This window comes from Hibiscus syriacus, unplaced genomic scaffold (assembly GCF_006381635.1).
Source record: "Hibiscus syriacus cultivar Baekdansim isolate YM2019G1 unplaced genomic scaffold, ASM638163v2 tig00112498_pilon, whole genome shotgun sequence".
Lineage (NCBI taxonomy): Eukaryota > Viridiplantae > Streptophyta > Magnoliopsida > Malvales > Malvaceae > Hibiscus > Hibiscus syriacus.
Window position 1 is genome coordinate 2,097,227 of NW_024063347.1, and position 11,756 is coordinate 2,108,982.

At 32.1% G+C, this 11,756-nt stretch overlaps 1 protein-coding gene across 1 annotated transcript; it reads right to left on the minus strand.

The window, feature by feature from the left end:
• Positions 1 to 1,660: 1,660 nt before the first annotated feature.
• Positions 1,661 to 7,047, minus strand: LOC120180491 (5-amino-6-(5-phospho-D-ribitylamino)uracil phosphatase, chloroplastic-like). The gene is made up of 12 exons (XM_039185804.1): positions 6,990 to 7,047; positions 6,784 to 6,902; positions 6,589 to 6,708; positions 6,220 to 6,288; positions 5,971 to 6,075; positions 5,541 to 5,595; positions 5,061 to 5,134; positions 4,478 to 4,561; positions 4,252 to 4,392; positions 3,759 to 3,824; positions 2,861 to 2,970; positions 1,661 to 2,186 (listed from the first exon to the last, which is right to left on the minus strand). Exons 2-12 carry the CDS (start codon positions 6,877 to 6,879, stop codon positions 2,021 to 2,023), a joined length of 1,086 nt encoding a protein of 361 aa, XP_039041735.1. The 5' UTR covers positions 6,880 to 6,902; positions 6,990 to 7,047; the 3' UTR covers positions 1,661 to 2,020.
• Positions 7,048 to 11,756: the final 4,709 nt, after the last annotated feature.

Here is an 11,756-nt window from a genome sequence, read left to right on the forward strand (position 1 = left end):
AATTTTATTGCTAAACAAAAGGATACATCCAGGTACAGATCATAAATAATACACAAGAACCCTATTTAAACATCTCCAACATGCATCCACCTAACACAATCAAAACACTTGACCTTATACTAGCCTATTCATTTTTTAGCTAAACTATCAGCTTCTCCATTAATACATCTGTTGACAAGCCTAGTTAAAACATTGAACTCCATCAGTATCTTAGCAATTTCTCTAACCAGATGAACATAAAGAACTGGGCATGCTCCGGATTGTTAATCCATTTCAACGCAATGTAGGAATCACTCTCTAAAATAAGGCACCCTTTATCCTTCCACACCGAATTCAGAAACAAATCTAGACCAGCTTGAATTGCTTTTATCTCAGCAAGGATCGGGGGGCCTGATCCGGACGATCTTGATAAAAACCCCAACCTCTTGTTTTCAGCATCTCTAAGCACACCTCCAATACCACTGCACCTCCAGTCAAAATTAACAGCCCATCAACATTAACTTTAAAGAAACCCGGAGGGGGGGACACCACTGTGCCTTAGACAAAACATTCTTCGAAGGAGGACGATGCAGATCAGCCAAGGTTAAGTCTCCCGCTAGGCAATCAAGAAAGATAGGAAAATTTGAATTCTTAGCCAAGAACCAAGAAGCCACCCTATATCTGACCAGAAAGAAAAGATTAATCTGATCCAGCCTACCCTTCTCAAACACAATATTATTTCTGCAATTCCAAACAGTTCACAGAACAGCACCTGGTACAAATTTCCATATTTCCGAATCCGGATATAAATCCAACCAGAAAAGCAGAAAACCTCTGGGATTATTGGGAATTCCTTGTTGATTTCTTAATTCTCTGTTTGACCATGCCTGTAGTTTCTTTGTCTAAAAGCACGTCTGTTTTCTGCTGACGTGCGCACACAGGATGATACACTCTTACTTTTTACTGGTTTCACCAGATATGCAGTAATAAGTTTATGATTAGGAGAGAATTGTTGAGAGAACCGGATAAGAACTGGAAAATATATTTAAGGGTAACCAATATGGAGGAAGCGATCAAGTTTTAAGATAGGCAAATAACTGGATAATACAGGGCTTCGGCAAAGTCTAACTGGTTGGAAAACTGTTGCTGCAAAAGATGTTCACACAGGTGTGATAAGAAGCTGCTAAGGTAATGGAGCATGTGTAAAAGGGTTTCTCAAGAGGATATAACTTGCTATATTCTGCGCTCTTCATTTTCCTTAAAAGTATTTGTGTTCAAAGACTTGTCTGATACTTATTCGGACATGAGATAGAAAATATGATCCTTCAAATATATGGGGAAACATAAAAAGAGATACCTTCGAGTCCACTAAATGACGTAAAGCGGATTGATGGTTTAGAATGGGGTTTTACATTGCCCTGTTTTCGTATTTTGTTGCTTTGTTTAGAGAGGGCAAATGCAAATGTTATGATCCTAAAACTTTGGCCAACTCATATGCTAGCCTCGGACGTGGGCAAGCATGCGCAGGCACTTTCATGGGCACGGACTGCGATATAAGCATATAACGAAATTGCAGAGTTCAAGGGGTAAGCAAACTGCCTAACATTGAAGGATGATATTATAAAACAGAAATAACTTCGGCTAAAAGCATCGCAAGGTAAAAAGATTTGAACCACACTGGTAATCAGGAAAAAGGGCTGTATTTTTCACTGATCCTGAACAAGATTACAATGGCCATCCGAATTGTCCAATATCCACAGATATGTCTGGTCTAACAGTTATTATTTATTGATAAGTTCAACAACTGAAACCACTGTACAATCAGATGAATGATACCTAACATGGGGGAACATTTTACTAACATAAGCAAAGCTTAAATAAAATATAGACCTATGTTACTCGGCGTCCAACACAATATACTGGAGGATCATACCCTTAACCAATCTAGAGTTGGAGCAACACTGATGCTAGAACTCTCTCCTACCTGCACGGTCACTTAATTACAGGGACGAATTTGGAATGAAAGGTAAGAGAAAATGCTTCAGATGGTATCAACCGTAAGCTTCCTTCTCGGAGGAGTTTTCTCTATGATCTGCTTTTGCCGGTCCATGAAAGTAGAACCCTTGTTAGCAAATAATCTTCGAAGATTAATCACTGAAAGCTCGTTAAAGCTACCAACTGCAAGATCAGCCTGCACCAGATCATACCTGCATGTTTGATTTTCATGTCAATCAATTTCTGGGTGCACAATTTGCAGGTTTCCAACTAAAACAACAAACAAGATTAGGAGGTGCACAATTGTAAGAAAGCAACTTTCTTCATATCTGATCAAACTAAAAAACAAAGCGTAAAAAGTCAATAAATTGCCCAAAATTAGTCATGTGATATGTTTGTTTATGGCATTTAGCAAGGTCTTAATTGTTACTTGACCAATATCTTCTGCCTATGAAGGTTTTGACATGAAACATGACAGTACAACATAGCACATAGCACATAGCAAAGTGCAACCCCAAATGACCTCTTTGCTAATCTAATTTCTTTTCTAGCATAGAAGAACATAAACAAAATATTGTTAAATGCTTCTCTTTTTTTCTTTCTTTTAAACATGTAACTTTATATTCTAAATATTGATTTCAAAACCTATGCTTCGAAGTTTACGCCCAGCCCAAGTGTAAAATAGCAAGGATTACATCCTTGTTTTTTCTATTTGCTTCCTATATGGGCTAGAGCAGGAGAGGTATATCAGATAACTTCTTATTACAACTACAAGGGAGCTCAGTGCACTAATCACATTTCAAATATAGATTTCTTTCTAATGTTGCAATTGAAGTGTGTCCATGTAGGAATGATAGCATGTTTCTATGTTGAACAAAACACATACGCAGGGTGAGAGCCAATCATTGCCACAGCCATCATAGTACAGTTATGAGCTGCAGTAATGCCACGGGGATCATCCTCAAATACTACACACTTTGATGGTTTACGATCCAGCTGCAAGGAATTAATAGAAACAAATCAAAAAGGGAGAACAAATTAGCATAGAAAAGGAGCTTCTATAATTGACTTAAATAGTGCCTTTTTTTCCTCTTAGGCATTCAACCATTTTACATTTACAAGTAAACAACTCAACCACCATTTCCAACGTAATCAATGGGAAATTAAAGGCATTCAAGTGTGGGTACTTTATATATATATATATATTAAAAGAGAGTTGACATAAATAAAACCTACAGAAACCATTTTAACCAAATTGGCATCTATAGTTCTCATTTCCCTCTTTTTTTTACTACTGCAGTTGGCATCAGCTATAAAGAATATAGTGTTTCTGCTATAAGACAGAACTGGAAGAAAGCAAATGCTTAAGTTGATCGACATATTGAAAAGCTATCAAGCCTATAATTGGATATAATCCGAAGCTTGATCTTCATTAAGAGCTCTCAGCCATGTCAGTGGTTGCAGGTTTTGTTTATGAGAAGACAATACACACAACTGTCATAAATTGGCTCAAAAGTTGCATGATAAAGATTGAAGGCAACTCTGTTGCATACTCATAAGACAGTAAAATTCTCCTTGTTACTCCAAGAAAAATGAGAACAATGAAAATACATCTTAAGAAATAAAAGAAATTGCACCCAAAATAAATATATCTTAATACAATATAAAAGCTATTCACAGGAATATGATAAATCCTAATGTAGATCCCAAACCATATTGATAATAAGAGGATAAATAATACAAAAATGATAGGCATTGAAGCTATGATCTTAAATGGAACATACCTTCATAGCTGCCGACAGAAATCTATGAGATATCGACTCCATTCCATCTTCCTCAGAAATTATTGCCTGCGAACAATTGAAGAAATTTTATCAGATTGGAATCTTATTTGCGCTGACCATTTCATTGACTAAATGGGCCTGAGACCATATCTGAGAATGGAACAAAAAAGAATGGGTTTTTCATATCGAACACTACACAACGCATATTGGCCATCCATATAATATTCAATTTACCTCCCAAACACAGTTTTTAGCATTAACAGAGGAAAGATTAGAAAAGATTGTCGACAGGAAAAGTAAAAAATTGGCCTCTCTAGACAGCAAAGAGTGAAGTATGTTCTGGCAAATTACGTTGCATAGACATTATCTGCCTGTCAAGCTCATAATGACATATGAAACAGCACAACCACTGGGCTTCAGAGGGTAAAAATCTGCAACAATATCGGTTGCAACCATACAGGGGATACATATAATTTTTAGGAAGACATTGAACCTGGAAATACTTCTTGAGGCCAATTCGTTCTAAAGAATCAATCATGTTCCTTCGATCAAGACTTGAAACCACAGCACAAGGGATATTAGCAGTAGATACAGCATCAAGCCATTCTTCTAGACCTTCCATTGGTTTTCTTAGCTGATTGAATATGAAAGAAGAAATATTGTTCATTAACTTGAAAGATAAATTTAAAACCCATGACACCAATGGAACAAGCACTCACCTTTAGAAGATTATCATAATAAATCTGTGAGAGCCTCGATTTCAATCTATCCACTTCACTCTCTATGGTTTCCCAGCGCAAAATCTAAAAATTTTAGGAAACTCATAAGAGATAAAAATAAAATAAACAACATAATATGAAAACATTCAGATTGACATGAAAAGAAAAAAATGAATACATAACAGATTATTCAAGAAAGCTTAACTTTATGGGGACTCAAGAAAACCTCATCCGATACACCTTTCTTTTTTTAAAATTTTCCTATATATTGTTTAAGGAATTCATATTTATTTATTACATGATGACAGAAATTAAGAACCAATAAATCGATGACAATAATTGTAACTTTCTGGCTTTTCATGAAAACCAATAAATTGATGACAATAATTGTTGCAACTTTCTGGCTTTTCAAGAAACACCAGCAGCAACAAGGTAGTACAGGATCACTCCTATTGACCTAGTACTCCCCCCCCTTCTTTTTCTTCCTCCAAGCTCAAAAGAGCATCACACACTAAATCATGCTTAAATAGCTACATATCAGAAAAGGCAATCAAATTGATTAATACAGCAAAAACACTCGAACCTTGTGCAATACATGGTCAGCACTTGCATAAAGCATCAACTTTTGAGCATTAGCCTCAGGAGGAATCTCCTTTCCTGCACAAAATCAACAAAGAAATATTGGGATATATATGGCAGCAAAATTTCTATATCAATAGTTTGTTTCAAGGTTAATTATCAAAAAAATTATAAATTCATTTCAAGCTAGGGTTTCAAACTCAGTAAGATACTCCACCACTTGATACAGGAAAGGAAAATTCAAGCTCCTTCCAGCTTAAATTTATCTCAATGTAGATAAATCTAAAACCCTCTTTAACTATTATAAAGGCATGTAACATGTTTAGAAACTCTGATTTATTGAACAAATGTTCAGCTAATAAAGATTCTCCCATCATCTGCATAAGGTTATGAAGAAAAGGAATACATGATAACATACATAATCTATCCAACTATGCTCTATTCCTAGCAATGATACTGAAGCCTCGTATGCAAATATACATACCTTCTTCCAAGGCAAGTTGTTCCCAAGCATTTAACTTGAGTGCTCGAGTATTTGCCTGCATGTCAAAAATGAAATCAGTATAAATCAAATTATGCCTGCTAACATTAAATTTAACTTTTGGAGGTACTCCCACCTAACATCACATGGCTAAGAAGATGTTTCAGGCATAAAGCCAAGTTGATTAATAGTAAAAAGAAGACAATATCAGACTATCTACTTCTCATATACTTGAGTAGTTCAACAAGCAACTTGGGATCAAAGGAAGTCATGCATATTGGGCAAAAAATTAAAGCTAAAAATGTATTGGATTCAATGTAACAAGCAAAATCAATTGTATTTAATTTCACATCAATGAGGCGAGTAATTCGCATAAAATATAAATCTAGCGTCACATGACTCTTAGTTGTGTATGAAAATGTTTAAGACTTACCACCACATTATCCCAGGAGAAAATGAGACCATACGCTTCATCTGGTTTCATGGCATAGCGAATTCGCTTAAGAAAACCTTCTTGTAGTCTATCATTCAAGTAATCCTATTTGAACGAAAAGAAATTGTAATCTATCAGTCAAGTAATCCTATTTGAACCAAAAGAAATCCATAAGAAAATATCATTGCTAAACTTATTGAAAACCTGATAAACCAATCCAATGAATCAAGAGCAACTTAAATTCCTTACCACATCAACCATTAAAGGCCCGTCCAGCCTGAAAGTCTCAAAACCTTCGCCATACTCGGCTCCAATCGCCTAAAGGGCATAAAACATGAAGAAATTAGAAAACTATAAAAATCTATCAACACAAAAAATACCATAATATCCCCAGAACTCCTCTCTAAATTCACAGAATTTACCAAAAACAATCTTCTTTCACAATCAGTAAAAAAAACATCAAATGTGTCACAAACACAGATATTCACGATAAAATCACCTTCTTTCCATGAGGAAATTCATCAAAAAAAAGCAATCAAAATTGTCACTTTTTAACACAGAAACAAGTGAAAAAAAATCCATGAAGAACTTACTAGAAAATACAAGAGAAAAGGATACCTCTTGCATGAAAAGCTTGCTGGGTTTAACGGGGGATCCATTACAAGAGTCATTTTCACCAAACCCAGATGAATTTTTAATCACCAATCGATGTTGAACAAAGTTCACCCGCTTTGGTTTCTGTTTAAAAGAAGGGGCAATTAGCATGGACAATAAAAATTCAATAAACCACTTAAAAGGACCATGAAAACAAACCGATAACAGCAGCTTTGAAGGAGAGGATGAATTAGGAAAACAAAAAGAAGATCGCAGTTGTAGTAAAGAAGAAGAGGTTCTCAAATTAGTATCCATTGTTCTGGGATTGGAAAACAAAGCTACACAAGAGATAAAGAAATATAGTTTTTTCTTTTCTTTTTTCTTAATTTATTTACTTCAATTGCAGATACAAGTGTAAGGTTCACCCGGATATCACGTGATTATCACGATTGTTTTGTTAAGCTTTGCTAGGTCCACAAAAATAGCAAGAGATAAAAAAAACCAAGTACTTTGGATTAGGGTTTATATACCCAAGGCCTGGTTTAAAAATTGGTAGATTGCACGTTTAGCATATAAATTATTATTTTTATTCTATTTTGGTATTTAAATTTTATTTTTTTAAATCGTACTTAACGTTTAATTTATGTTTTATTTTGGTACCCATCATTAAAAATTTAATGATAATATTGACATGTTTAATGTTTAATTTAGATTTTATTTTGCTACCTAATATTTAATTTAGATTTTATTTGGGTACCCACCAAAAATGACACGTCAATAATTCTGTTAAATTTTTAATAATGACTACCAAAATGAAACATAAACTAAACATTAAATATAATTTTTAAAAATATAAAATTTGAATACTAAAATGAAATAAAAGCAATCATTTAAGTAGTAAATGTGTAGTATATCCTGAAAAAATATATCCAAACGCTCGAATATAAAAACATATCCTAAATTTTATTCAAGCTCTCTCTTATTTCAAGCGAATTTTTTTAATAGTTTAAGATTATTACAATATAGTATTGTTTAAAATGTTTATTAACCATTCAGCACGCGAACACACCTTATAAACATATCTACTCGAACACATCATCTCTAATGGGAACAATATTTTCTTTAACCACTAAGATGAAATAATTCTTTTAACGACTATAATTTAGACCCGTTAAATAGTCGGCTTAAATTAGTTTTGGGCCTGGTTATTCCATGTTTTAAACCTTTAACTTCAGTATTGTACTTTAATATTATTTTGGGTTTAGGTTAATTCAAGTTTGGGCTAGTTAAGTTTGACGATTTTCAGTTGATATATTTTGAGTTTTGTCATGATTCAGATTTAACCTTGGATTATTTGGATTCATATTATCTCATGTCCAAATTATTTCAATTTGAACAATCGAGTAATCAAGGTTAAACAAATTATTTAATAAAGTAAAAATTATGTTTACTTTTTAAAATTTATATTTTGAACTTATATTTTTCCCAAAATCGTAATTATATTTATTTTTTAAGATTTTTTTGATAAAAGTTGCTAGTTTTATTAGAAAGATGAAGTATCTAGAATTACAATAAAGGTTTACAATAATAAACGTAAACTAAACACATAATTAAAACATTTTTCTATAATTAATGACACAATAAACTAGTCACTTAAGATCATACAAGAAACAACATAATGACCATACAAGGAAAATGTTAAAAAATTAACTTAAAGATTCGAATAAAATATAGATACAAACAGATCTGACTACATCGATAAATTAAACACAAAAGGGGATCGACCTATTAAAAGACCACTGACAAATTACAAATTAAAGTTTAGCAACGTGAGAAAACTATCCACAAATGCAAATCATGTATCCAAATCCAATTAAAGGGTCTAAAGCAGAGAATATCAAAATGAAAATAAATAAGCGTTATATTAATTAATTGTAGCGATGTCAAATCCAACCCTGAGAAAAAAATATAAAAAAATATAAAACGATCGAAAATTATATAAAAAAAAAAACAACAAAAATATGATATAAAAGAATAAAAGAAAAATAAGAAATACCGACAGCGACTATCAATGCCAAAACTAGTGCTATCGTCGCTCAACAAATATGAAGAAAAACACAAGCAATGTTTAGGGTTTTACTTTTTTTTAAATAATTAAAATATAAAGATATTAAGTGCAAAAATAATTAAAAACTATAGAAATAAGTAAAGGTTTAAAGATGAATAATGAAAAGTAAATATTTTTCAGAATTTATAAGTATGTTGGAAAACTTGAAATCATGTTGAGAAGTACGATTTAGTTTGATATTTATTAAGTAATTGATTTTTAATTTTATAGACTTTATATTTTTAAGTTTAGATTATGTTAGTTCAATACTAATATATAGTTTAAATATGTTATATTATTATATCTCATTGTCAGATCTTAATAAATCTAGCAATCCGAACGATCCGAAAGAAAAGGAAAAAGCATGTTATTAGGAATATCGTGTAAAAGGTTCGATAGTGAGGCAAAGGTGAGTGTAATTTATTTATTTAATTATTACGATCGAGGACGACTTGTCATAAGTCAACCTCATTCTATTTTACAATATGATTTATAAAGCTTAAATATAGAATATTTCTATAATATTTTATGTCAATTTTATGAATGATTTAGGATATGAACTGCCAAAATATGATATTCATGATGAATTTTATACTTTAACAATTATCAACTATTGAATAATAAATGATTTTATTATGATACAAGAGCCCATTGTATGTTATGTTGAGAGTTTTTGGTATATTTGACATGTCATTAGTTGAGTACTTTTCAGTTATTAGTTATCATATCAACCAGAGTCGGTCCAATGAGTTTTAATGTCCCGGGAGAGATAATAATTTTATGTCCCTATACTTGTACCGTATAATAGACAAAACATAAATAAATTTTTTAAAACAAAAATATAATAGAAATTATAGTCAAACAATATCAATACTAATACAAACCAAAACCTACAAGGCTACAAATATCTCCTAAAACGATGCCTTCGTGCATTTTTTGAAGCAAAAACCTCTATTATTTTACGATAATCAATACTTTGTAAAAATTGACTTTCGATGCTTAGAATTGTTAATCTGGTCAATCTATCTTGAGTCATTGTGCTTCAAAGATAGGATTTAAAGAGCTTCAATTTTAAAAAACTTCTTTCGCGGAAGCAACCGTGACCAGTACCGTCAACAAAATTTTATATGCTATCAACATATTAGGGAACATATCCATTCTTCTTACAAACTCCATTATTTGAATAGATGTCCATGGACTTTCACCTTTGTGTGCTTAATCCGACAATATTTTCTATAAAATTTGTAACTCTATAAATAAATATTTGTTATCAATATCAAAATTTTCACCATTTATTAAATTAGACTCCAGATTTATTGGGCAAACTATTGAGATTGATGGATCGGTTGGGCTCAAAGAAAAAAACAAGACTATGGGGTCTATTGAAAATGAGAATATAAATCAACCTAGCTTGAGGGTTATTCAGGACATTAGGAATATGGGCCTTGGAATTTCGATAGTTGAGCCTAGTAAGGGGCTAGTTCAAGACAAGAAAACGTGGGCGTCAGAGTGTGATGATCTATTGAATAAGATATCTACAGTAGATATTACTCTACATGCTAAGAAATTGGGGATTGGCAACAAAGAAATTCTTCACACTTCCAACGTTGGACTGTGATGAGACAAAGGCAACGCTTCCAACGCATCCCCTCAAACATACTGACTTGGGCTAAGGCTCATCTGGTACATGTATTAGGTCGGGCCTGATATCAATTTTGATACATTTGTGTATTAATGTTTAATATTGTTGGTGTCCAGGGTATGATTGTGATGAGACCAAGGCAACGCTTCCAATGCATTCCCCCCCCCCCTCAAACATACTGACTTGGGCTAAGGCCCATCTGGTACATGTATTAGGTCGGGCCTGATATCAATTTTGATACATTTGTGTATTAATGTTTAATATTGTTGGTGTCCAGATTATGATTGCATTAAAGTGCATCATATCCTAGTATTAGTAATGATTTGATACCGTGTCGTGCATAGTGCACACCTTACTCACGTATCTTATGTTCTCATAAATATGCATTGGGTTATGAAAATGAGTATGAAATTTGAATGATTTTCAGTAGAGAGAAAGTATTATATGATTATTCTATTAGATATTGTTTATCAGAATTTTAATGAGTTAATGAATTAAAATGAATTTCATGTCTCAGTGAAGGAATTGACTTGGATGAGTCGGTTTGTCAGTTTAATATTTTATTTATGTTTATAATATTTTCATGATTTATCTCACCTTAACTTACTACTGCCTCACTAAGTTATAATTAGTGTGTGATGATTTTCATGTGTATGTTTTGATAGAGTTAAGCACGAGCAGTGAGGAGCCTCCAAAGCATCTTTTTGGAAGTCATATATATCATCAGTATTAGTAAGATATCTATGATGTTTCTTTTGACTTTTAGTGGCATATATAATTATGTCAGTAACTCTATTTATCGGATTTATTTTAAACAACCTATAATAGTAAACTATGACCATTTTATTTTATTTTATTTTACCTAGTTTAGTTTTATCAATATTTATGCATGAAAAGAAATTTATAGATTAAAAATAAATATTGGATTTTTTGGGTATAATCATTAATTTTTAATTTGTTAATCGATTAATCCGGATTAGGCATTGCAGACCATCCCGGTCTAATTTAGTTTATTACGTATGAATCATCTGATTGAGTCGTATAATTTTGTAATGAAAAATGTAATTAGGGTAATATGTAAAATAGAATGATAATTGTAATATTTGAATAATTCACCCATATAAAGAGTAACTGAAAAATAAAATTGTAGAAAAGAATAAAGTACGAATTAGACTATAGTACAGGGGTGAATTAGAAAATTGCATAGGTAATGAGAATTAGACTATTGTTTTTGAATATTATATATTTAATTTTATAAAAAAAAAAAGATCTTCTTGTTCCCTTTTCCTTCTTTTCTTTTGACAGGAAATCATTTTCAAAATTAAAATCTGAAAATTGGAAAATAAATTAGTAATCAAACTCTGAAATTTTTTTGGGGAATAAATGACTTACCAAAATTAAGATATTCAGACTTGGGGAAAATCTGATTATAATTAATGTAAT

Coding starts and splice junctions, on each gene's coding strand:
- LOC120180491 (XM_039185804.1), bottom strand. CDS start 6,879: ATGGATACTAATTTGAGAACCTCTTCTTCTTTACTACAACTGCGATCT. Junction 6,289..6,588: donor GCAAGCTTTTCATGCAAGAG/GTATCCTTTTCT, acceptor TATGCCCTTTAG/GCGATTGGAGCCGAGTATGG. Junction 4,393..4,477: donor ATTATGATAATCTTCTAAAG/GTGAGTGCTTGT, acceptor ATATTCAATCAG/CTAAGAAAACCAATGGAAGG.